Source organism: Equus asinus, chromosome 11 (genome assembly GCF_041296235.1).
Source record: "Equus asinus isolate D_3611 breed Donkey chromosome 11, EquAss-T2T_v2, whole genome shotgun sequence".
Lineage (NCBI taxonomy): Eukaryota > Metazoa > Chordata > Mammalia > Perissodactyla > Equidae > Equus > Equus asinus.
Window position 1 is genome coordinate 6626145 of NC_091800.1, and position 25519 is coordinate 6651663.

General features: G+C 40.8%; 1 protein-coding gene across 4 annotated transcripts in view; it reads left to right on the forward strand.

Annotated features, from left to right (window-relative positions):
• TNFRSF19 (TNF receptor superfamily member 19) overlaps window positions 1-25519 on the forward strand; it is a 96706-nt gene that overhangs the window by 60120 nt on the left and 11067 nt on the right. For all 4 annotated transcript variants that reach the window (XM_070520405.1, XM_070520404.1, XM_070520403.1 and 1 more), the window contains exons 6-7: window positions 22683-22847; window positions 23318-23443. In XM_070520405.1, coding sequence (XP_070376506.1) covers window positions 22683-22847; window positions 23318-23443 — 291 coding nt within the window. The remainder of the gene's footprint in view (window positions 1-22682; window positions 22848-23317; window positions 23444-25519) is intronic.

Consider the following 25519-nt stretch of genomic DNA (forward strand, 5'->3'; position numbering starts at 1 on the left):
GAAAAACACACACTAAATTCCCAGTCCTCCAGGAGATGACGTTCCAGTGCTCCCGAGGAGGGGTAGTATAAAAATACGGTGGTCAGGGAAGGCCTAGGACAGGGCCCTGGAGGAGGGAAGGAGGGAGCCAGCCGTGGGCAGAGTGTGCAACACACTTAGCAGAGGCTGGAGCCCAGTGGGTAGAGTGCAGGGGCTTGGACCAAGTAGGGCTTGTAAGCCATTGTGAAGAAGCGGGTCTTTATTCAGAGGGAGCTGGGAATGTGAGCTGACTTCAGTTGTAGAAAGACCCTTCTGGCTACTGCTGAGAACAGACTGCAGGGAGCAAGGGGAGCAGCAGGGAGGCGAGGCGCACAGTGTTTGCATCCGACACAATAAACGTAGCTCTTTGAAGAATGGACTTTCCACCCTTTCTCAAGAGTTAATTATTAGTTTAATTTATTTAATTAATTTAAATACTTTTAATTTATTTAATTATTAGTTATTAATAGTATAATAACATTTGTTGTATTTTGCTTGCTCTGTGTGGTGTGAAAGAAAATTAAAGAAGAACATGGTTGATCTTTTTTCTAAACTCGGGCAAAACACCACTTTGAAAGAGGTTAACTTAGGATTTTACATCATACCATAAGATTTCAATTCATCATAAATATTTTCTATTATTTTAGACGCTGAGGGCACAGATAAAAATCTGAAAAATAAAAGGGAGTTTCTCTCTAACTTCTAATGCCAATTAGCACCACGAGGCACTTGCACAGAACTCCCTCGGTTGGTCATCGCGAGACTGACGCAAACCAGGATCTGCGTGGTGTTTTTCATGAATTCACTTGTCTAGTCTTCACAATGGAGAGGGCTTGATTTTGAGTCTGGTCCTAATACCTAACTTTCAGGCAAGTTTAGCTTTTCTGTGTCCCAGGTTTTTCGTGTACCAGGTGAAGATTCTAATAATTTCAAAAGAGTAAATAAAGCCTTGGTGAAATTCCTGACTCAGCTTCATTTTCCAATCCTCAGGAAAACCGTGCTCCTTCCAACCCAATCCACAGTTTTGTTCTTTTTTTTTTTTTTTTAAAGATTTTATTTTTTTCCTTTTTCTCCCCAAAGCCCCCCGGTACATAGTTGTATATTCTTCGTTGTGGGTTCTTCTAGTTGTGGCATGTGGGATGCTGCCTCAGCGTGGTTTGATGAGCAGTGCCATGTCCGCGCCCAGGATTCGAACCAACGAAACACTGGGCCGCCTGCAGCAGAGCGCGCGACCTTAACCACTCGGCCACGGGGCCAGCCCTCACACAGTTTTCTTCTTTACCATAAGTTCTGTCATTTGTAAAATAATAAATTAATAACAATATCAATAATACTGGAATAGGAGATAGCAAGAAACACTGTCCAAATCCAGATTTTCTTTTCAGTGCAGACCCAGCCATATGAAACTATGCATAGACATACACACATTTTTTTCTTAGTTGAAAATTAATGGGTGGAAATAATTTGAGTTTTATCATCTTAGAATAATTTCACAGTAGATTACTTCTTTAAATACTGAAGTAAGGTAAATAGGAATTATCCACTTTACTAATAACAGGGAACCTGAGCAATACAGGATGCAGAGTCCTCAGGTGAAAGCATGCGTATCTCGTGCCCTCTCCAAAGATGAGGGAAATGCAGTCTGCGCTTTCACAGGGACGCAGGGTGGAGGGCCCCGTGTGGAGCTGGCGCTCAGAGGGTTAGGTGGAGTCCGCTCCGCAGCAGGGGGCGTAGCTTTGGCCCAAGTTTCGTATCTTTGTTCCAATTCCCAGATGGCAGCCGTGTCTGTTAGTCCCAATTGAAGCAAAACTATTTTTGAGCTTGTGTATCCTTCAGCACAGATGTTCAAGACCACAATAATGTGTTTCTTTTATGGTGTCTTTTCTGTTTCTTGCAGTAAAGTTTAAAAGCTTCCTTGTTTCATAAGTCAAATAAACACAGCAAGACCTTATAGAACTGTGGGATAATGAAAAGAAGAAAAACATCCTTGAAATCAGAAAAAGATTCTTTTGCTTTATCATATTTGCAGAGAAATACTATAGACAATCTGTTGCCATTTTGTGGATTATAATTTTTTTCAGTGTTAATTATGGTATTTATCGTAATTAAGGAACCAAATAGTTATACTTATAATCCACCAAGTGCCAAAGAGAATCTAAAGTAATGAGCTCGCTCCTGGCATAACAGACTTTCTCTGCACAGTGCATGGCAGGAAAAGTCTCCAGTCAACCCTGGAGCCCGGACTGTGGGCTGCGATGGCCTCTTGTTCACCTCCCTCCCTGGCCAGCCACTCTCCTGTGATAACTGCTTTCTCTGTCTTTCCTTCTTGCTTTTTCTCTTAGAGACATGCGTGATAATATTTGGCCTACACCATCTTGGTGGGGAACAGATCTCTAGGCCAAGTTATCTGGAAGCAAGGTCAAGAACAGCAAAACTAAGTGTGGTGAAGCAGTTTACCATGCCTCAGCTGCCGTGACCTTCAGCCTCCCAGTGTCAGGGTCCCTACCCAGGATTTTCTCCCTTCTGGGCATGCTTCTACCTGTCGAGTTTAAACTTCGGGATCCCCTCTGACCTCCTGCCCTTCAGACCACTCTCTCCCCACCTCCCCGGCCTTCGGCCTTCGTGGAGGCCTCTCTATATGTTGCCAGCCCGAATCGCTCCTCCGTCACCCCAGCACCTCTCTCAGCGACACTCCTGACCCTCTGCCTGCTCACCTCCCATCTCGCCTACTCCGGTCCTGTCGCTGGGCTGCCGAGTGCCCTTGAATCCTGTCCCCTTCAGTTTTATCGTTGGATTTCTGATAGTGCATTCAGTGACATATGTATCTTAAAGAGTAGGAAACTCTTTACCTTGTCCATTTATAATTTTCTTTTGCCCTGTTAAGAAGAAGTACAGCTGTTCAGTTCAATGCCTTATAAATACAGTTAAATTTCTCTTTCTGGATAGAAACATTCACATTTTATACTAATAAATAAAATGCAAAGCCCAATTTAAAGAAATGTTTAAAAACTCTTCCCCACTCACAGTTGGTAACAGTCACTGGTAACTGAGTACGCACTCGGCTATTGGTGCTCGTGGGTGATGACAGGCTTGTCCAGGACCCCAGCTCACTCCACAGTTCCTTCTCTTCCCCTCACCTCAGGAGCCACACCTGTGCTCAGCGTATCCATACCCTGGGTAGATTTGTCCTCCCTGTGCCCCTGGTGTCTCCCTGCCAGTGTTGGGGAGCGAACCATGAAAGATGATGGCTCTCAGAGCCCACACTTGGTCTCTATTTCATAGGCAGCTCCCCAGCCAGTACTATGTAGTCCAAACCAGACAGGGTCCTGTGGCCAATTTGGCCAGCAGGGCAGTGGTCTGCATGCCCTGGCCTGGGAGCATGCTGGCCCCTTAGGAGCCGTGTAGTTGAGGAGGAGATGATACACGAGGACTAAGGTAGTGACTATAGGGAAGGAGATGAGGCTAGAGATCCAAGTATTTGGAAAGACCATTTTCAAAGCAGTGTATACTACAGGATGTGAAAGGATATGCTGAAATCATTATTTTTTTTAGCAATTGAAATAACAAGGTACTTACCACTGCAGTCAGAATAAATGATGATACTGTGATTTTTCAGCTTAGGAATAAAAACTATATTGGCACAATAACAATGCTTTGTGCTTAAGTTATTAAGTACCGTCAACTTACTTTATAGCTTAGAAGGTGTTTTCGCTAGTCTAATACACTGGGGTGGTGACGAATGGGGCAGTGGAGAGAGTGCTGGGTGGTGCTGTCTCAAAGGAGAAAGGAGCTGGGCTACCTAAAAGACTCTGTTCAAACATGCTGTGTGAGGCCATTTATTTAGTTGGAGGAGGTTTGCAGTGGAAAATAATGGTCTCAGTTGGACAGGGAACCAAGCCCGTGTCTACACACACCAATTAAAGGCTTGGTGACTTCGGCCTTATTTTTTAAAATCAGTTTTTGTAACCACACAGGTTAGTAATCCAAGTCAGAAAATATAGCTAACTGTGTTGATGAGAGTGAGAAACTGCCAGATTTCTACTCAGCTTCATGCTGTCAGCTTATTACCAGATAAATGCGATCCCAGACTTCTTGGACTACCAAAATGTACCCAGTTCTGAGTGAGAGTTTGATTCTCTCCAGGTAAAAATAAGAAGATAAAGTCAAGGAGAGAGAAGAGACGTAGGGTCAAATATCACCAACACTGGATAGAAGCTTCCATTGGTCAGTATATCTTTTTGGTTATAAATGCTGTGCTGGGCCAGAAGGTCTTCCAGTCTCCTTTCTCCTCACTCTCTCTCCTCTTTCCTTCTCCTCCTCTCAAATAGGAGTGTTTCTGTTCTCGTGTTGACAATCTAGAATGTCTGTGTTCATCCGAGTGTCACCAACCCACCCTCATGAATGAATGAAGTCACAGTAACTTGCCCATGAAGACAGATATCACATGTCCATGTAACTGGTCCTTTTTTCTGCCATAATTTTGCAGTAAAGGAAGACCATTTAAATATTGGCAGTAACACCAAACAAATACATATGTGAGAAAATAGAGATTTCTTCTCTGTGTCTTCCTTTCAGACTGTCATTTCTATTAATTCCTTTCCCTTCAGTATCCCATTTTGCATGTAATTTAAATATGTAATATTATTTTTGTTTAAAGCTTGCTTGTGTTTCTGTTTATTTGTTACTATGCAGTTAATTAATGAGTCCAAATCATGGTTTTAGTGTTCAAGGGGCTAGGGAAGAAAGAATCATATTGTTTTAGTTCATTCACTCCAAAATACCTATATCAACAATACTTAATAAAAGTCTTTGAAAAAGATGTGGAAATCTTGCACAAAAAATTATGCTCAGTTGTGGTACTATCAGCTTGCATGTCATCCATTCAGAAGTCTCTGCAAAGGTGTTGAAGGCAGAGTGAGTGCAGGTCCATGGCCCGTCTTCCACACCCCTTGAGTAAGACCATGAACCACGGCGCTTTCTTCAAGTGTTGGCCTGCGTGCCTCAGCTCTGTATTCTCAGAGCCTTCTCTGTCAGTGACAGATAATTGAAACTCTTCTTATTAGCCTTTCAAAGTTTTTTTTTTTTCTAAAGAGTTTTCTTAGTAATAGTTTTAATGTTTCATTCACAGTATTCTTGGAGGTTTAGTTCTTGGGCTAATTGTTGCTTATTGTTACATAATGTTGCTTAATGTTACCAGTTAGGAGATCGGATGAGACCCTTTGAGATACTTAGATAAAAGAAGTAGTAACTTTGTGTTTTGTAACAAATGAGTCTAAACCTCTGGAGAGAACTATTGTGGTTTGTTTTTATTGTTATTTTCCTTCTGAACTTTCCAGTGCTTTAGGGATGCTAGGTGGACACGTGTGAACACAGTTGCAGGCAGCTCATTCCGTCAGTTTATTCAGTGGCCTGCCTGCTTTGTGGGTGCTTTCAATTGAGTTAAAAGACAATCCAGATTCCGACATAATAATTATAATATAATATCTAATTCCGAATAATCATAGGAGAAAGTGTGGCTCACACTTACAGAAGCTCTACTGTGTGTGAGGTACGTGCTAACCCTTTATGTGAGTTAAATCCTATGAAGTGGGTATTGTTATTTCCTGATTCTGCCAAAAAGGAAGTTGACTCGAGAGATCGTCATTTGCCACTGGTAACACAGCCAGTAAGTGGCAAAGCCGAGTTTGAAGCTAGACTGTTGGCTACCAAGGTATTAACCATTAGAATGTGTAGCATTTTACAGTCAGTTTTAAAGCCAGGAAAAGAGGGAAGGAAGAAAGGATGAAGGCCTGCTGAAGTACATGTATCGTGCATGGACCAGTGCGGGGAGGCTTCTGTCTTCCCCTTTTTTAAGATTTAGTCTGTGATCCTTCAGAAGCAAAGTGCTTTACTGATCAGCAAGCAGGGCCCCCAGTTCCAGCATATGTGCCTACAGCAGAGGCCCAGCGAAAAGAGCAGGGCAGGCCTTCGGAGTGTGTGTTTGCTATTTTAATTCTCATTTAGTAAAATCGAGTTCATATAAACACAACTTGAATATGCTCCACAAATGTGAGCTCTTTACCACCAGAATCTGCTTAATTCAGTTACTGTGTATATTAACTTATCTGGACATCATTGATACTATTTTCCGCTTCATGAGTGGGTCTAATTAAAAGCGACTATGCTATATAATTAAAATATTGATATTGCATTCATATCTTTAACCCTTTGATTCGTATTAGTGTTTTGTCACTACCAAAGTATTAGCAGTCGATTAACTTATTTCTCTTTAAGATGATTAAACCACTGACTTCAGTTAATATTTTCTAAGAGCAGAGATAAAGTTGCAGATAAGAACTGATAAGAGTGAAGAACTGATAGACCTGTTATTTAAAGAAGTTTCCACTTTTCTAATTACAAACCTCTTCTGGTATAAGAAATTTAGCAAAATGTTTCGGTAAAAGCTTTCTAGAATGCAATAAAGGACTTTGATTCATGTAATTAATGTTTTAATTGCAAGATTTGGACCTTTCTATAACTCAAAAGATAACAGTGGAATAATTGGAACCATTTTAGAATATTGGCTATAATCGTATCTTTTTAAATGTGTTGTAATAGAAAGTAGTATTTATTAACAATTTAAAGGAAATTATTATTTAAATGACTTCATATAAGAATACGAAAATAGACATAAGTGTGAAGGACACTCCTAAGTGCTTTAAATTTAAGAATGGACATAACATTATTCGCCCTCCCTACCCCCATCCCCCAGTTTCAAGAAGGACATTTCACATTTCTTCATGGTTTCCTCTCGGTAAACATGGTAGCAGGCTGACAGTGGCAGTAAGACAGTGACGGGCAGGCAGCTCAGAGGAAAACAGAAATTGATCAAGTCAGAATTGCTGGATGGAGAGAGGGCTCAAAGACCTCCACAGGGAGCTCAGGGTCTCCTGGGCTGCTCTAAATAACCCGAATAACCTCCATCCCATAATGCCGCAGCCGGAGAGCCTGTCAGTGACATTGCAAATCCTATGGATTCCTTAGTTCCAAGGATATCCTTTCAGCTTTCATATTTCGCTTAGTTTCCACTCAGTGGCCCTTAGATAGAACTTGACCAAGTGGGAAATAAAGATATAAAAGTTTACTTCTTAGGGTTGGATTCTGTTTATAATAAAACCATATTTGTGAATCATCTGTATTCGTATTAAAAGAAGCGAGCTCGGGGCCACCTTGGGGCTCTGCCTTGATTCCCCTGCTTGTACATTGTGAAAGGACTGGTAATTAGAGCAATGCCCAGAAGGGAAGTTAAGAGAAGGAATCAAGCTCAGAAGTTTGTATTTATAAACAAATGTTACAGCATTGCTCAGCAAAGAGGAATGCTGGCATAGCTGTACTGTTTTCAGTGTGCTCTCAGTTCAAAAAGGAAAATCAATAAAATCAGTGTAGGGCACTAACTTGGAAACTCAGCCCTCAGAGCTGTTTGAAAACCGGTCTGACATGATGAACTTTGGGTTCTCCATGTGCACAGCTGGCTGTCCCAGATACAGATGTTAGAGGACAGTCTAGCCAGTGGTTCCTGGTCTCAGATGCTGGTAAACAGGGATGGCAAGCCAAAAAATAATGTATTTATTTGGGGGAAGCTTCAAAAGTAAGATCACAATGACTCCTTAGGAAAAAGATGCAAATCCTAGTCTCATCTTTCTATCATTCATCGAAAACTATTCTTAATTTAAATAATCTTGCGTTAAGTAATGGAAGCTTGCTTAAGTCATAGTTACTGTTTCTTAGAAACTTCCACTGAGCTTTGCTGCTCTTATTTGACTTTGTAGCATCACATTTTGGTTCCATTTTAATTCAAAGATTCATTCAACAGTAAATTTGTAGGCATCTACAATGAGCAAGGTCATTAATTTTTTAAAAATCACAAATCTAGGGGCCAGCCTGGTGGCATAGTGGTTAAGTTCGCGCATTTAGCCTCAGTAGCCGGGAGTTTGCAGGTTTGGATCCTGGGCGTGGACCTACACACCACTCATCAAGCCATGTTGTGGTGGCGTCCCACATACAAAATAGAGGAAGATTGCCACAGATGTTAGCTCAGGGACAATCTTCCTCAAGCAAGATTGACAACAGATGTTAGCTCAAGGCCAATCCTCCTCCCCCCCCAAAAAAAGAGAAAAAGAAAATTCACAAATCTATTTAACTTTCCTCCAGAATGTTGAAATTTGCTTTTTATAACTAATCTCCAAAGTAAAATATCCTAAAATACCTAATTATTTAAGAATCAGAAGAATTCATCTCATTAAGCTTCGGTTTACTACTTCTTTCTTGAAATGCATTCTTTTCCAGGCTTCCTTGACACCATTCCTGCTTGTTTTCTTCTTATCTGACAGCTGGCTCCTCTGCTTCTATCACTTTCCTAATTTCAAAGTGTAGCTGGATTCTGTCCTCGGCCCTAGTGTTTACATTAAACATGTAAGGGATTTTAATGGTCCCTTGGCTTTGGGTATTATCTATGCACTCATGGTTTTCAAATTTCTATCTCCAGTGACAATCTGTCTTCTGCCTGTTCTTACAGGCAGAATGTACACCCCCTTATCCGTGGGGTATACATTCCAAGACCCCCTGTGGATGCCTGAAACCCAGAATAGTATGTATACAGCATAGATACACTGGACAAAGGGGTGATTCACATCCCGGGTGGGCCGGAGCCAGCCAGCGTGATATTTCATAATGCTACTCAGAATGGCCCACAATTTAAAACTTACAAATTGTTTATTTCTGGAATTTTCCATCTAGTATTTTTGGACCAAGATTGACCGTGGGTAACTGAAACCTCAGAAAGTGAAACCATGGATAAGGGGGGACTACTGTATCTTCAGCTGCCAACTCAACAGCTCCACATGGGTAGATAATAAGTATTTCGGACTTCAGATTTCAAAGCAGAATTTTTTATTCCTTGCTTTCTCACCCCCACCAAATCCACTGTCCCTCCAGTTTTCACTCTCTCAAAAAATTAGTCAATGGCACCATAATTTTCCCAATGGTTTACTCCAAAATCCCAGGCATCATTGTTGACCCTCCAACCAGTTTCCGATAGTGTTTTTTGTTGTGATAAAATATATATAACATAAAATTTGCCCTTTTTAACTGTACAATACAGTGGCATTAATTGCATCCACAGTGTTGTGCAGCCATCACCACATCTACTTCTAGAGGCCTGTCGTCACTCCAAACAGGAATTCTGGGACGACTAGGTAAGAACGTCCTGTCCTCCTCTCATCCCCACCCCTAGTAACTTCTAATCTACTGTCTGTCTCTATGAACTTGGGTGTTCTAGATATTTCAGAGGAGTGGAATTATATCAATATTTGTCCTTTTGTGTCTGGCTTATTTCACTTAGCATAATGTTTTCAAGATTCATCCACGTTGTAAAATGTATCCAATTTTATTCCTTTTTAAGGCTGAATAATATTCCATTGTATGTGTATATTCCACATTTTTGCTATCAAGTCATCTGTTGATGGATGATTGGGATGTTTCCACCTTTTGGCTATTGTGAGTAATGGTGCTATGAACATTGGTGTACAAGTACCTGTTTGAGTCCCTCTTTTCTATTCTTTTGGGTGTATACCCAGGAGTGAAATTGGGAGATCGTGAGGTAATTCTGTTTAACTTTTGGAGGAGCTGCCAAATTATATGCTCCAGCAGTTGCACCACTTTCCATTCCCACCAGTGACGTGCAAGGGTTGCAGTTTCTTCACATCTTTGCCAACATTTCTTTTCTGTTTTTTTAATTATTGTTATAGTCATCCTAGTAGATGTGAAGGTGGTATCTCGTGGTTTTTATTTGCATTTCTCTAATGACTAATGATGTTGAATATCTTTTCCTGTGCTTATTGGCCTTATTTCTGTGTTCTTTGGAGAAATGTCTATTCGAGTGTTTTGCCCATTTTGTAATTGGAGTGTTTGCCTTTTTGTTGTTGGGTTGTAGGAGTTCTTTTTATATTCTAGATATTAAACACACACCAGATATATGATTTGCAAGTATTTTCTCCCATTCTGTTGGTTGTCATTTCATGTCCTTGATGGTATCCTTTGAAGTACAAAAGTTTTTAATATTGATAAAGCCAAATTTATCTGTTTTTTCTTTTGCTGCCTGTGCTTTTGGTATATATTTAAGGAACCATTGCAAAATCCAGTGACGATTTTCCTGTATGCTTTTCTTCTAAGAATTTTATAGCTTTCACTCTTAAATGTAAGGCTTTGATCAATTTTTAGTTAATTTTTAATATGGTATAAGATAGTATCCAGCTTCATTCTTTTGCATGTGGATATCCAGTTTTCTCAGCACCATTTGTTGGAAAGACTGTTCTTTCCCCATTGAATGGTCTTGGCACCCTTGTCAAAAATCACTTGACCATAGATGTTTAGATGAAATGTACAAATTCTTAGAAATACATAAACCAACAAAACTAACACAAGGAGATATAGAAAATTAAAATAGATCTATCATAAGTAAGGAGATGGAATCAGTAATCAAAAACCTCCCAACAAAGAAAAGCCCAGGACCAGACAGCTTCACTGGTGAATTCTACCAAATATTTAAGAATTTACACCAGTCCTTCTCAAACTCTTTCAAAAAAATGAAGAGGGGAGAACACTTCCTAATTCATTCCATGAGGCCAACAGTACCTGATACTAAAGCCAGATAAATGCCCTACAAGGAAAGAAAACTACAGATTATCAGATCCCTGATAAATATAGATGCAAAAATCCTCAACAAAACAGTAGCAAATCAAATTCAGCACATATTAAAAGATTACACACCATGACCAAGGGTTCATTCCAGGAAGGCAATGATGATTAATCATGTGAAAATCAATCAATTATGGTACACAATAATAAAATGAAAGGGGAAAAACACACGGGTATCTCCATTATGCTGAAAAAGCACACAACAAAATCCAACACCTTTCATGATAAAAACACTCAGTAAATTAGCAAGAAAAGGGAACTTCCTCAACATGATAAAGGTCATACATGAAAAACTCACAACTAACATCATATTCAATGGTAAAAGACTGAACACTGTTCCGCTAACATCAGGAAGAAGACAAGGATGCCCACCTTCACCACTTCCATTCGACAGTGCTAGAAGTCATCATCAGAGCACTTAGGCAAGAAAAACAAATAAAAGGCATCCAAATTGGAAAAGAACAAGCAAAATTACCTTTGTTCAAGATGACCTGATTTTATATGTAGAAACTCCTAAAGATTCCACAAAAAAACCTGTTAGAACTAATAAACTATTTCAGTAAAGTTTTAGAATACAAAATGAACACACAAAAATCAGCTGCATTTCTATACACTCGCAATGAACAGTGCAAAAAGGTAACTAAGAAAAGAATTCCATTTACAGTATCAAGACGACTAAAATACTTACCAATAAATTTATGTAAGGAGGTGCAAAAATTATACACTAAAAACTGTAAAACATTGTTGAAAGAAATTAAAGAAGACCAAAATAAATGGAAAGACATCCCATGTTCATAGACTGGAAGACTCACCATGGTTAAGATGACGATACTTCCCAAAGTGATACGCACGATTTGATGCAATCTCTATCAAAAGCCCAACGGCTTTCTTTGTAGAAACAATAAAACCCATCCTAAAATTCATACGGAATTTCAAGGAACCCTGAATAGCCAAAACAATCTTGAAAAAGAAGAAGAAAGTTGGAGGACTCACATTTCCCAACTTTAAAACTATAAATGCTACAGTAATCAGAAAAGTATGGCACTAGAATAAGGATAGACATATAGAGCAATGGAATAGCATTGAGAATCCAGAAATAAACTGCTTAGAGGAAAATTTATAGCAGTAAATGTCTACATTGAAAAAGAACATCTAAAGTCAATAATCTAACTTTCAACTTTAAGACATTAGTAAAACAAGAGCAAACTAAATCAAAAGAAATGTAGGCCATTTTGAAAGAGTTTGAGAAGGACTGGTGTAAATTCTTAAATATTTGGTAGAATTCACCAGTGAAGCTGTCTGGTCCTGGGCTTTTCTTTGTTGGGAGGTTTTTGATTACTGATTCCATCTCCTTACTTATGATAGATCTATTTTAATTTTCTATATCTCCTTGTGTTAGTTTTGTTGGTTTATGTATTTCTAAGAATTTGTACATTTCATCTAGTTTATCGGATTTCTTGGTATACAATTATTCATAGTATTCTCTTAGAATCCTTTTTATTTCTGTAAAGTCAGTAGCAATGTCCTCTCTTTCATTTCTGATTTTAATAATTTGAATAATCCCTTTTTTTTTTTTTGGTCAGGATGAAGTTTTGTCAACTTTGTTGATCTTTTCAAAGAACCAGCTTTTGGTTTTATTGGTTCTCTGTATTGTTTTTCTATTCTCTATTTCATTTGTCTCTGCTCTACTCTTTAGTATTTCCTAGCTTTTGGTTTAGTTTGCTCTTGTTTTACTAATGTCTTAAAGTTGAAAGTTAGATTATTGACTTTAGATGTTCTTTTTCAATGTAGACATTTACTGCTATAAATTTTCCTCTAAGCAGTGCTTTTGCTGTATCCCAAAGGTTTTGATATGTTATGTTTTTATTTTCATTCATCTCAAAGAATTTCCTTTGAGATTCCTTGTTTGACCTATTAGTTACTTAAGAATATATTGTTTAATTTCTGCATATTTGTGAATTTTCCAGTTCTCCTTCTGTTATTGCTTTCTAGTTTCATTCCATTGTGATTGGAAAAGACGCTTTGTATGATTTCAGTCACTTTAAATTTATTGAAACTTTTTTGTGACCTAACATATGGTCTATCCTGGAGAATATTCCATGTGTACTTGAGAAGAATGTGTATTCTGCCATTGTTGAATGCATCCTATTGTTATTAGAATGAAATCCAGACTCTTCACTACAGCTTCTAAGTCCCTACATGAACTGGCCCTGACCAGCTTCTCTGGCATCCTCTCCCTCCACTCTTCCCTTACGTCTTGCTAAGGAAATATTTTTATTTCCTGACTTATTAGCTTAATGCTTTAGTGTAATAACAATAATGTATCTTTTGATAGCATATGTAACAGTTGCTACGTATCTTTGTGAAAAATCTAAAAATATATGGAAAAAGCTTGTATGTGAATGTTCATAGAGCGTTATTCACAATAGCCAAAAGGTGGAGACTACCCAGGTGTCCATCATCTGATGAATGGATGAGCACAATGTAATATATCCATACAATGGAATGTTATTCAGCCATAAAAGAGAATGAAGTTCTGATACATGCTATAGCATGGTTGAACCATGAAAATACACTAAGTGATAGAACCTAGACACAAAAGGCCACATAATATTGTATGATTCTATTTATAAGAAATATCCAGGGGGGCCGGCCCCATGGCCGAGTAGTTAAGTTCACATGTTCTGCTTCAGTGGCCCAGTGTTTCACCAGTTCGAATCCTGGGCATGGACATGGCGCGGCTCACAAGCCATGCTGAGGCAGCGTCCCACATGCCACAATTAGAAGGACCCACAACTAAAAATACACAACTATGTACCAGGGGAATTTGGGAGAAAAAGGAAAAATAAAATCTTTAAAAAAAAAGGAAAGAAAGAAACATCCAGAATAGGCAAATCTGTAGAGACAGAAAGCAGATTAGTGCTTGCCAGGAAGTGAGGGGAGGGGAAATGGGGAGTGACTGCCTAATGGGCATGCAGTTTCCTTTTCGGGTGATGAAAATGTTCTGGAATTAGTAGTGATGGTTGTACAACATTGCGAATGTGCTTAATGTCACTAGTGGTAAATTTTATGTTATGTATATTTTACCACAGTAAAAAAATCAGTCCAGTTTTAAAAAAAATAAGTAAATATATACATGTATGTAAGTACAAACAGAAAAAGCTCATTTTGGAGTAATATTTCTATCCGTTGTTGAAAAACAAACCACATAGTTCTAAGACGAAAGTCTAAAATGAGAAACAAGTAAATGATGAAGGTTCACTCTCTGACGTTTATCCAGTGTCCGAGTGCTTGGTAGAAAGTGGATAAAAAATCCAGCTATTTTGTTTATTGGTAGGCTCTTTTGTGGTACATCTGGAATTCATATGTTGAGTGTTACCATAGATATTTTTGTTTAACCAGTTTAGATTAACAAGATAAAGCTTACACTCCAGAGCTATATTCTTACCTCAGTTAAGATTGCAAAGAGCTCTTTGTTAATAATTTTTTCTTTTTAAGCACATGGCTAGAAATAGATTCATCAGGTTTTAATTTTTGCTAAACCATTATTTGACATGGGTTTTGGTTGGTAGTGGTGATGGTGGAAGAGCACAGAAAGCACTGGATTGAATTATAGTTTACTTGAAACAAATGTAAAAGTCAGAGATAAAATATTTTGGTAAAAATTATTAGAAAATGTCTAAATTATATGCTGATATTCCAGAACTAATTGTTAATTGAATTTCATGTACCAAAACATGGTCATCAACAAGTGAAGATGCTCACATTTCCAATTAAGTTGGAGTTTCCATAGCGACATATCGTACAGCAGGAAACCTGATGTAGTATTTTCATGTACTAAACTCTGATGAAAACACAAGCCATTGGTGAAATCTTGAAAATGGAAGCCCAGACAGCAAGCGTAGTTCATTCACAACTTGTTCTTCCTGACTATATTTATTTGATACTCATCTGATTATACCATATAGACCTTAATAACATTTAAAAGTTAAATTTAAAAAGTCATGTTATTTTTCACTGCAATAAAATGCAATGGCCTCTTTAATCTTGGGGGTGAGACAGGTTGAATTTGTGAAGCTACATTTGTTTTATATCAGGTCAAGTTATATTGTATATATTAGCTGATTAACTAGAATTTACTGGTCTGTACAAAATTTGAACCAATAATCCTTCACACTATAGTATATTTTTTGGTCTAAATGGTTGGAAAGAGCGTAAGTTTTAGAATAAGACAAACCAGGCATAAATCTTGATCAAACCACCTGATGGTTGTTTGAAATATATATATTCATAAATATGTAAATATATATATATATTGTTTTTGCTGAGGAAGATTTGCCCTGAGTTAACATCTGTTGCCAGTCTTCCTCTATTCTGCATGTGAGCTGCCTTCACAGCATGGCCACTGATAGACTAGTGGTGTAGGTCTGTGCCCAGGAACCGAGCCAGGGCTGCCAGAGCAGAGCTCGCTGAACTTAACCACTAGGCCACCAGGGCTGGCCCCAAAAAATCTCTTTATAGATATGTAGAGACCTCTTCATCTATAAAACCCTTACTGTGAGGGATTATTATAACATTTCTAAAGTGAGTAAGTAGGAGCTAGCTCGCTGTAGGCATTTGGTGTATGGTAGCTGTGATGGCATTGATGATAATTTGGGTAACTTTCTAGAAAAAAATAATTATGGGCTCCTGTCGTTAACAATTCTCTAGAGTCTCATGTCATTTTATCCATACTTCTGAACAGTTTTAGGGGGAGAGGGTAAGTAAAAATGTAAGATTAGGATGCCTAATTTGATAAAACCGTAGGAATGTTTAATTGTTCCCTGAGTCCAATTCGCCTAATAATTAGCTGCTGAAATTGACACCAAAGCAGCTTTTGTTGGAAGATGTGGCTGGCCTCCCAGAAGTCCTCTCCTTTTCAGGCTTCTTTGGTAATTCGTTAAGAATCAATCCTCAATGCATGTGTATTGTTAACTAAGATTATATTTGGCATGTGGTAACTAAAATAAGATCTCTGTGACGAGTCCATGGGGTGCTACTTAAAATTGACTGCAGAAGGCTAAATTTTTGTTTCTATCCATTTTGAGGTTATATTCAGTAATCTTCAACCAATAAAATGGTTGCCCAATTTATTTACATTGATAAATCTGGGCAACCCTTGCTCTTTCACCCATAGTCAGATCACGTTACATACAGTCAGTGCACTCAAACAGCATTGTTAGTTGCCCCCAGCTGTTTTCATCTGCACTGCAGTGTTCACATCAGCTCCATGGGCAGAGATGAAAGGAGGTGAGACAAACGTATTGTTGGCATAATCTCATCTTTTTGACTAGACAATTCCGCATTGAGTAAACTTTTTGGAATACTTCATGTTTTCCAGTTTCTTTCACAAACATTCATTCATACCACCATTTATCAAATATTTATCGGGCACCAGCTGTGTGCCAGGAACTCTTGTAGGTATTATAAATGCAGTAGTGAACAAAACTGACAACACTCCCTGTCCTTATGGACGCCATATTTTAGTGAGGGATGTCATTGGTTAGGGTAAAGGCTAAGTTGCTATAACAAGGAGACCCCAAAATGTTGCAGCCTAAGTAAGATAGAAGTTTCTCTCTCCGTTCTCTAGCAGTCCAGCCAGTTTAGCCTGGTGGAGGATGTCCAGCCTGCAGGATGTCATTCAGATGCCTGACCTCTTGTCCCCATTGCTTTGCCAGCCTTTAGATATCTTCCTTATCTGTAGGATCGAGACTGGGCTGCTGCTATATCCAGCGCCCCAGCCCACAGTGGAGGGGAAATCTAGGGCAAGCCGTTTGTCCCTAAATTGGAGATGACCCGGATGCTGCACACATCACTTCTGCTCCTCCCCTGATGCCGCACTGCCTTCTAATGTGGACGTACTCTCACACCTCACTGCAAAGGAGGCTGGGAAATGTGGCCTCTTGCTGGGTGCAGCTTACACACAAGCCAGACAGTTGTGTCTGGGGAAGCAGGATGGGTTCTCTTACTCCCGCTGCAGGGGAGAATGAGAGTGAAGCGGACAAGTTAAATGTGTAAAACGTCAGACGGCGGTTAGTGCTAGGGAGGAAGAGAGCAGGGATGGGGCTACAAAGCTGCAGGAGAGACTGCATTCTTAAGGAGTTTGGTGGGGAGCCTCACTGAGTAGGTGACATTTGAGGAAGAACATACAACAATCATCCATGCAGCAGCCCAGGGAGGAGCCTTGCAGACAGAGGCAGTGACAGGTAGGGAAGATCTGCGGGAGGAGCAGGGGGGCTTTTGAGGGGAAAGAGGGTGGGTCATGGTTGTAATGGAAAGCTCATTTTGTGAATATGTTGAGTTTAAGATCCCTACATCTCAAAAAAAAATAAAAACAAAAAAAACAAAACAAAACAAAAAAAAGATTCCCTACATCTCTATCCAAGAGGAGATGTTCAGGAGGCTGCTGGATTTGTGAATCTGGAGTTCAGGAAAGAAGCTCAGACTGGAAATAGAAATTTCAGAGGAGAAACATACAGCATCCTGCTTAATCTTGCTCTTTAATGTAAAGGCCACACTCGTTTCTGGAGGGAGGAACCGGCCAGGCCACAGAGAGGTCCTGGGACTTCCAGCAGCAGACCCGTTGCAAGGGCGCATGGAAGCTCGTTCTGCACAAACTCGTCTGCCCTGAGAGAAGTTTTCAGTGGCCCCTCGTGGTGGATCTTGGTGTCTGCATAATGAGCTACTTAATCTTCCTTGTGAGGAAACTGAGATCCAGAGAGGTGGTCTTCTGGTAAAAGCCAGATTTGGGAGGCCAGTTCCTTCCTCCCAAGCCAGGCCTCCTTGAACAGGGCCCTTTGTTAGGAGTTTACTTGGAGAAGAAGGATCTTTTGTTTAGCAGGTTTTTAAACATAGCCTGCTAGGAAGTTGGAGTGGTTAAACAAGTAGGGAGATCAATGGAAAGCAGAGTTCTGTTACACTGAGGAGGTGGGCCTGGCACCCAGGCCGAGCGTGCACAGGCTGACACTGCCAGCAGCCGTCTGCACGGCTCCATCTCTCTCTAATCCGGGCCTTTCCAGGTTCAGTCACCTCCATCAGTTTCCTCTCCTCCTTGCCTCAGCGACCCTCAGTCATTGCTCAGAGTAGCCACTGCTGGCACGCTGGCTCACCATGCAACACCAAGGCCCACACTGAGGCGGGGGGCAGTGACATTTTCTCTTGGGGCAGATGCTCTCGTGTGGAACGAGCTTCCATGGGCACTTGGACGGGTCTGCTGTTGAAAAAGTCCATGACCTCTCTGCGGCCTGGCTGGTTTCTCCGTACATGAGTGAATGTGGCCTTCACCTCTACAGACAGGAGCTAAGCTTGCTTACCGTTAGTTGCCTGGCAGAATGTCCCCTCTCTCAGAAGCTGCATGCGTCCATGGAGCAGTGTGGTCCACAGGAAAGGATCCACAGGCCTGATTCCAGTTCTCAGGCCAGCCCCGCTTTGCTGTGTAACCTTGAGCCAGTTACTCAACATCTTGGTTTTCTCATCTGTAAAAGGAGGGTTGTCAGTGAAATTTCACCACCTTGCCCTTTGTGAGGAGGATGAAGTCACTGAAGGTGTGTTAGCAATGTCCATGTGTGTGAAAGCCCATGGAAGGTCTCAGAAGCAAGTGCTCACACCTCAGTCAACTCTGTGGCCCGCAGATGAGTTCCTTCTCAGACTTTTCCATGTCTAGTCCAAGAGTCCAGTAACATAAATATCCCCAATATGGGCATCTCTCCAGCCCCTCTCCGAAGCTCTTCGGAGGGCTGACGTGTGAGGAGAGTGTCTCTACAGTTGGGATTTGTGCTCCTCTGTCACACTCCACAGACGGTGAACGTAGACTTTATGCAACCAGACTCTGCTGGTGACCTCTGTTTTCTTTTCATCTATTCAGATTCTCGTTCAATGTCATAATGCCTTGTAGGATGTCTCATTCATAGTAGATACTCAGTGCGTAATTGTTCAGTTGAGCTGAACTCCTAAGGAAATGTATAATAGAAATTGAACCCATGTAATGTATTGTAAACTTGAAGCCAGGAAAGCAGTTCTCACTGTGAAGTAATTGCCAAAGGGTAGTGCTAAGATTGTAGTGGAATTTCATAACTTGATTGATTAAGGTAAGGGATGCCTTTGTTTTCCAGAAAAATTAAAACTTCCCAAAGAATGTGGATACTCTCGTTCCCAGTCCTTCAGAAGTGCTGTCAGAATCCTAGTGAGGTATGGGTCAAGTTCCTTACAGGCATTCAGTGTTCTTGGTGAGCTGTGGACAGGGAGTTTAGTCCAGGCAAGTGAGTGGAAAGAATCTTTAATCTCAATATCATTGCCATGGGCACAGGTTAGCAAAACAATACTTTATAGTTTGTAGTAGATAAATCCTTTTCTGAGGAATTCTCATCCTCATCTCAACTGACCAGAACTTAGTAGGATAGAAGCCACCTCACACAGCCAGTACCTCCCCCCTTTTTTTTTTTTTACTACTCAAGTCAAAAGAATTATAAGAAAATAGGCTGTTATTAGCAGCTGATGTGAATGAGTTTCTGAGGTGGTTCTAAAATCCAGTAATATGCAGCCCGCTCCCCCATAGCGTCTATATTTGTGTCTGCATTGCTGTTTATGACAATTAACTTCAGAATGATAAACCCATTTGTTATAAAAGATGATGCTTGCTGTAAGTGTTGTCATTAACCTGTCCATATAAACAAGAATCAAGAATGTGGTTTCCAGGGGCCAGCCCCGTGGCCGGGTGGTTAAGTTTGCACGCTCTGCTTTGGCGGCCCAGGGATTCACCAGTTCGGATCCTGGGCGCAGACACGGCACCGCTCGTTAGGCCACGTTGAGGTGGCGTCCCACCTGCCACGACTAGAAGGACCCACAACTAAAATATACAACTATGTACTGGGGGGCTTTGGGGAGAAAAAGGGAAAATAAAATCTTTAAAAAGAAAAAAAGAACATGGTTTCCAGAGCCCTACTTCCCATGGGGACTCTCTGAGGGGATGCTTGAGTTAACAAGATACCTTTTCTTATTTAGGTGTCAAAAAGTGGGAGGTAAACGTATTTTTCTTGTTTATCTTCAGATGCTACTGCCTGGAAAATGTATAGAGAATGGGCTTTTGGGATGTACTTTCCTTTAGAATTGCTGTTGCTATGGCAACTCATCATCGTTGACATTACAGTATCAGTACCCTACCTTGGAGAGATATGTGTTAACAAGACTTTTGTGATTGGCTTGGGCAAAATAAATCCTGAGTCACAAACCACCAAATTAAAAACATAGTCCTCATTTGGGGGCATTTTACCTCATTTACTAGTTAGAAATAGTTCCTTTTATATGAAGGCAAGTAAGTTGACTAATACATTTTAGGAAGATTTTAAACAATAAGAACTTAAAGCGCTCAAATCATGATCCTCCTTTAACCTGAAATCCCTATAACCTATAATCTCCTGTAACCTGAAATCTTGGTAGGCTTTTTCTGAATACCCAATACTATGTTAATTGACGAGTTTAACTTAATAGTTACAGCAGAGTTAGGAGCTTTGAGATCTTCAGCTCAAATCATATGTTATGTCTCATTTTGATGCCAGTTTTGCTAAAGCCCTATATTGAACACAGCTGGGTTCTTTGATGGAAAGCTTAAGCTAAGGGACCCGGTCTCACTCTGAAGTAAACTACCTTTCTCACAAACAACATGAGATGTGGTTTTCCACAACTTTACCATTTGGTCCAAAAAGATAATGCTCACATTTCCCGGGTCACTTCCCCTCCAGTGTAGCCCACTGTTTTACTTGCATAGAATATAAATTCCTCCTCAGTTACTTATTTGCCAGTGTTGGTACAGCTGTGCCTGTGTTCATACCTCCTTCTGTGAATTTGTCCACTGCTACAGGTCAGGGATGTCGGTTAATTGCTGTATGATGGACATTTAATATGTGCTATTTGATGATTACAGTATATCCATATAGCTAGAAGTGATAACATACTTTTTGTGAATGTTAAATGTTTACAAACAAATATCCTTTCAACTGTGTGAGTGGATTATGATCCCTCTTCATCCAATCCCCAGGCACATGGCTTGCGTGCCTCTTCAGGTGGCAATACAAAACCTTTATCAGTGTGGCCTGGAATCACTGGGCCTCAAAATACCAAGACTCAATCTTCCAAAATGATCATTCCTGCTCTCCTGTTTTTATGATTCAATAACATTAGCCCAAAAGTTTCTCTCTGGTTCTCACCTCAAGTGTCATAGAGTGGAAAGCAACCTTATGGGGTGCAGTTGGGGAGGGGGTTGGGGAACATGCGGCCAGGGAAGAGGAGAAAGCTCCCAGACGAGGGACTTGTGTTTAGGTGCTGTGCTGCACAGACGTCACGAACCTTTCGTCTTTGGCCTTGGATGTCTGTTACGAGAGCCGTGAGCCGTGAGCCGCAGCGGCTAACGGGCACTTGCAGTATGGTTAGTCCAAATCGGGATGTGTTGTCCATGTAAAATCACACCTGACTTTGAAATGTTTGTACGAGTAAAGAATGCAGAATAAGTCAGTAATAACTTTTATATTGAATACATGTTGAAACGATAATATTTTAAGACATATCGGGTTAAGAAAAATAGATTGACTTTACTTGTTTCTATTTCCTTTCTTAATGTGGCTTCTAGACAACGTAAAATTACACGAGAGGCACACATAGCTTCTGTGGGGCAGGCGTGGTCTGGAGGAGCTTCAGCAGAGAGGGCAGTGCCTGCGGCAGCGCTGAGGAGCTGAGCGCGCCTGAGGGGAGCGGCCCAAGGGCCCCCTCAGCGCCCAGGGCAGCGACTCAGGAGGAGAAGGCAGGACTGCCCTCTATGTAGCTTTCAATCTCCCTCAAACTCTTTTGAGGTTAATAGAGTGTGATGTGACTCCACTGAATGTAGATTTCTGGTCCAAATTAGTTTGTTCATCCCAGTACCCTAGAGATACTTAAAGTGCTAATGACGATCATCGTCATTCCAATAGCTCATGACTCAGTAGCACGGAGTGCAGGGCCTGTGTGATAACTCATTTCAGCCCCTCAAGGGCCGGGTGAGACAGGAACTATTGTTACCTCCATTTGAGCAGATGTGGGTGTGAGACTCAGAGAAATTAAGTTGCTGGCTCCAGGTCCCACATCTAGAGGTTGACCCAGGCAGTGGGACTCCAGAATCTCTGCTCTTAACCATGATGCGATACCACCCTCTGAAACAGGATCTTTTTCTTGAAACTTCCTTAACACATTACTGTGCCTGCCTCTCCACAGTATAACTGCAGCCTTAATTTTTCTCCAAAACTTAGATGTTGTTCAGCAGTTTAACAGCTAAGGCATTAAAAAATGCTTACTGTCTCAGAAATTGTGGGCCTACTGTAAGGTCGTGAGTGATCCAACCTCTTGTTTTTCCCAAAAGTTGCCCAAAAAAGCGTATCTGAGTGCAGTCTGCTTAAAAATGTAGATAGTCTAATTCCAATTAAATAACAAATATCAAAAAATAGCAAGGGTTTTTTTTTTTTTTTTTGCTATTTATTAAATAACAAATAGCAAAATATGTTTACTATGTGGCAAACACTGTGCCGATTACCGGGGGACAGAGAGAAAGATGACAAATTCCATCTCGCAAACAGTTCTGGTCGAGTGGCCCTGGAAGCACATTCCTGCAGCACAATGCCTTGAGGGTTGTGTGTTCAGTGTGGTGGGAGCAGAAGGGAGGCACATCCACACATTTGGGGGTTCGGGGTGGAGGTGTAATAGTCAAGAAATCTAAGAGGAGGGAGTGCCTGAGCCATCTTAAAGTGCCTCCCCTGGGTTTCTGGGGTTTTATTTCCACTGCGTGAAGGCCATGCTGCAGGCAGCTTTGGTGTGAGCGCTTGTGTCTGCTGGGTTGTTGAGAGCCTGCTGATCCCATTGCTGGTTTTCAGGTACCAGCAAGGTCAACCTCGTGAAGATCCCGTCCACGGCCTCCAGCCCGAGGGACACAGCCCTGGCTGCCATCATCTGCAGTGCCTTGGCCACCGTCCTGCTGGCCCTGCTCATTCTCTGCGTCATCTATTGTAAGAGGCAGTTTATGGAGAAAAAGCCCAGCTGTAAGTTTTGAGGTCTTTCTGTTTCTTACATTTTCGTGACGTGCATTTATCATCATTGTCATTCGAATCTTCAGCAAGAGACTTGACTAAGAGGAGAATCCAGGAGCTGTTAAAGGGACAAAGAGCCCATGAAAATGGACCTCACAGCCGGCTAGCCCCAAAGAGGCACTGAGGGGTGGCACCACTTTATAAGGACATTGAAAGGCAGGGATGTCCCCCTGCCACTAGGCAAAAATAAAAATTGTTGTAAGCTCTGGCAACATAAGTACTCTACATTTTGAGCTTTCTTGACAAATTTTTTCCTATTTGTGCCTCTGTGTAAGAAGAAATGTTTTGAAGATTGAATGATAGCCTTCTTTTTCTTTAAAAATACAAAAACTAGAATGGTGCTGGTCTGCATTGTGATGTTAACGAACCCCTTTGTAGAGGAAATTGTCTTCGCTGACAGAATTCTTGCCCCCTTCATTTAGGGTCTCTGAGAGCACAAGACATTCAGTACAACGGTTCTGAACTGTCATGTTTTGACAGACCTCAGCTCAACGAATCTGCTCCCAGAGCCTGTTGCCAGTGCCCCCGGGACCCGGCCCAGAGCTGCGGTAAGCGGAGCGGTGAGGAGGCCATGTGGGGACCGGGGGGTCACAGCTCTGAAGCTGCGAAGAATTGCTCCTGTCCGTCCCACAGCTGGGCTGCTCTGCTCAGTTTTCTAGTTAAAGCTAATCTTGTTAAATTTTTCTCCACTGTCCCCTGATGGTTTGGGTGCTTTCAGTCTCTTAAATATTAAAAAGAAAAGGAGCATCTCATAAAAATCCTAGAACTCTTGGGTAACTTTTGAAGCAAATTTGCCTTTGTTGCTTTGGGTCAATTGATTTAAAATAATATCAACCTTGTGTGGAGTAGGAGTTTGTATCCTTTCTCGTCTGGTGGATTCAAACTGGGCGTTAGTGTGTCTATCGTCATGTCTTTTTTGGATTTCTTAAAGAAGAGGCAGGAGGGAGCCTCTGTGACAGGGTTTCCACAAACCGTAATTGCCTCTGGGATTATTGACAGAAATGAAAGTTTAGGGAAGTAATTCAAATGGACATTGGTTTCTCGCTTGGGAAAAAACAGGCAAAGGGTATACCAGCTTTCTTTGCCAGTTATTTATATTCATCAACACAAGGTTTCTAGACAGACTTTCACTTCCCCCTCCTGTCCCCACTGTAGCGACCTCACCTCCTCTGCAAAGTCAGATCCCACGTGGCAGGGTCGCCCTCCTGGAAGCCCGCCCTCGCTCCCTCCCCCCTCCTCACTCCACACATCTCTTAGCACCTTTGAAGCAGTGCTCGTAGCACTGTTTTGTCTCTTACAACCGTTCTTTGTTTTAAGTTAAATGTTTCCCAGTTAGATTGACTTATCCTCTTGGAACTATCCAACCTTTCTTTGCAAGAATTTGCAGGATTCAATTTTTTAATATTTCATACGTGGAATAAGACGTTCTCAACATCATTATTTTCCTATTGATCATTACTCCCTTCTAGTTTAGGAATGGGTGAAGAATAAAATATGGGACTTGTGGTGGTGTGTGTGGATCTTTTTTTTGCCTTTGCCTACGTAGATAACGGACTCTTAGAGAGCTACCGACAGTGACCATGATCCTTAAAACGCCCGAGTGCGTTGTCTCCTAGATCTTATACAGTGACACTGCCACTAGAATCAGTGAGCAGGAATAATTTCTGAAAGATGAACTCAAATTTTAAATATAATAAAATACAGCTTTGTGCATACTCTGCCTCATCTTAACTTCCATCTGAAAAGAAAGATTCAATGCGTAGATGGCCTCGTTGCACGTCCTTTTAACAGAACTGGAGACAGTGCCCCGTGCTGATGCCAGGTTCCGGATAGCTTTTGATTTCAATCACTTCCTCCTTAATGGCAGCACCATTTTTCTTTGAACTTTGTATTATAACATAATTTCAGACTTAGAAAAATGTTGAAAGAATAGAACAAAGAATTTCCACAAACCCTTTACCCAGGTTCCCCAAATATTAACATTTTATCTCCTTTCTATATTTGCTTCATCATTTCTCTCTCTCTCTCAGTATGATGGAGATGTGTAGATATATATTTTTTTCACTTGCCATGTAAAAGTCAGTTGCAGATAGGATGTCCCTTTACCCTCAATACTTCGGTGTTTGTTTCCTAAGAACAAGAACGTTCTCTTATGTAACAGCACGATTATTAAAATCAGGAAATTAACATTAAGTCAATGCTATTATATAATCTAAAGAGTATATTCAGATTTTCTTAATTGTCCCAGTACTGTCCTTTGTAGCAAAAGAAAATCCCAGATAAAAGTTGCATTTAGTTGTCAGATCTCTTCACTCTCTTTTAATCTGGAATAGCTCCATTATCTTTCTTTGTTTCATGACATTAGTATTTTTTACAAGCACAGGCCAGTAATTTTTTTGAATGACCCTCAGTTTGGCTTTGTGTGATGTTTTCTTGTGACTAGATTCAGAAATACACAGAGATGACGTTGTGTCCTGATGCGCGGCACAGCGTGTCCATCCGTCCCATTCCTGGGTTAAAGTGGTGTCACTTTGTTAAGGTGGTGTCTGCCAGATTTCTGTGCTGTGAAATTATTGTTGTTCTCTTTGTAATTAATAAATACCCTATGGGAGACTCTTTAAGAC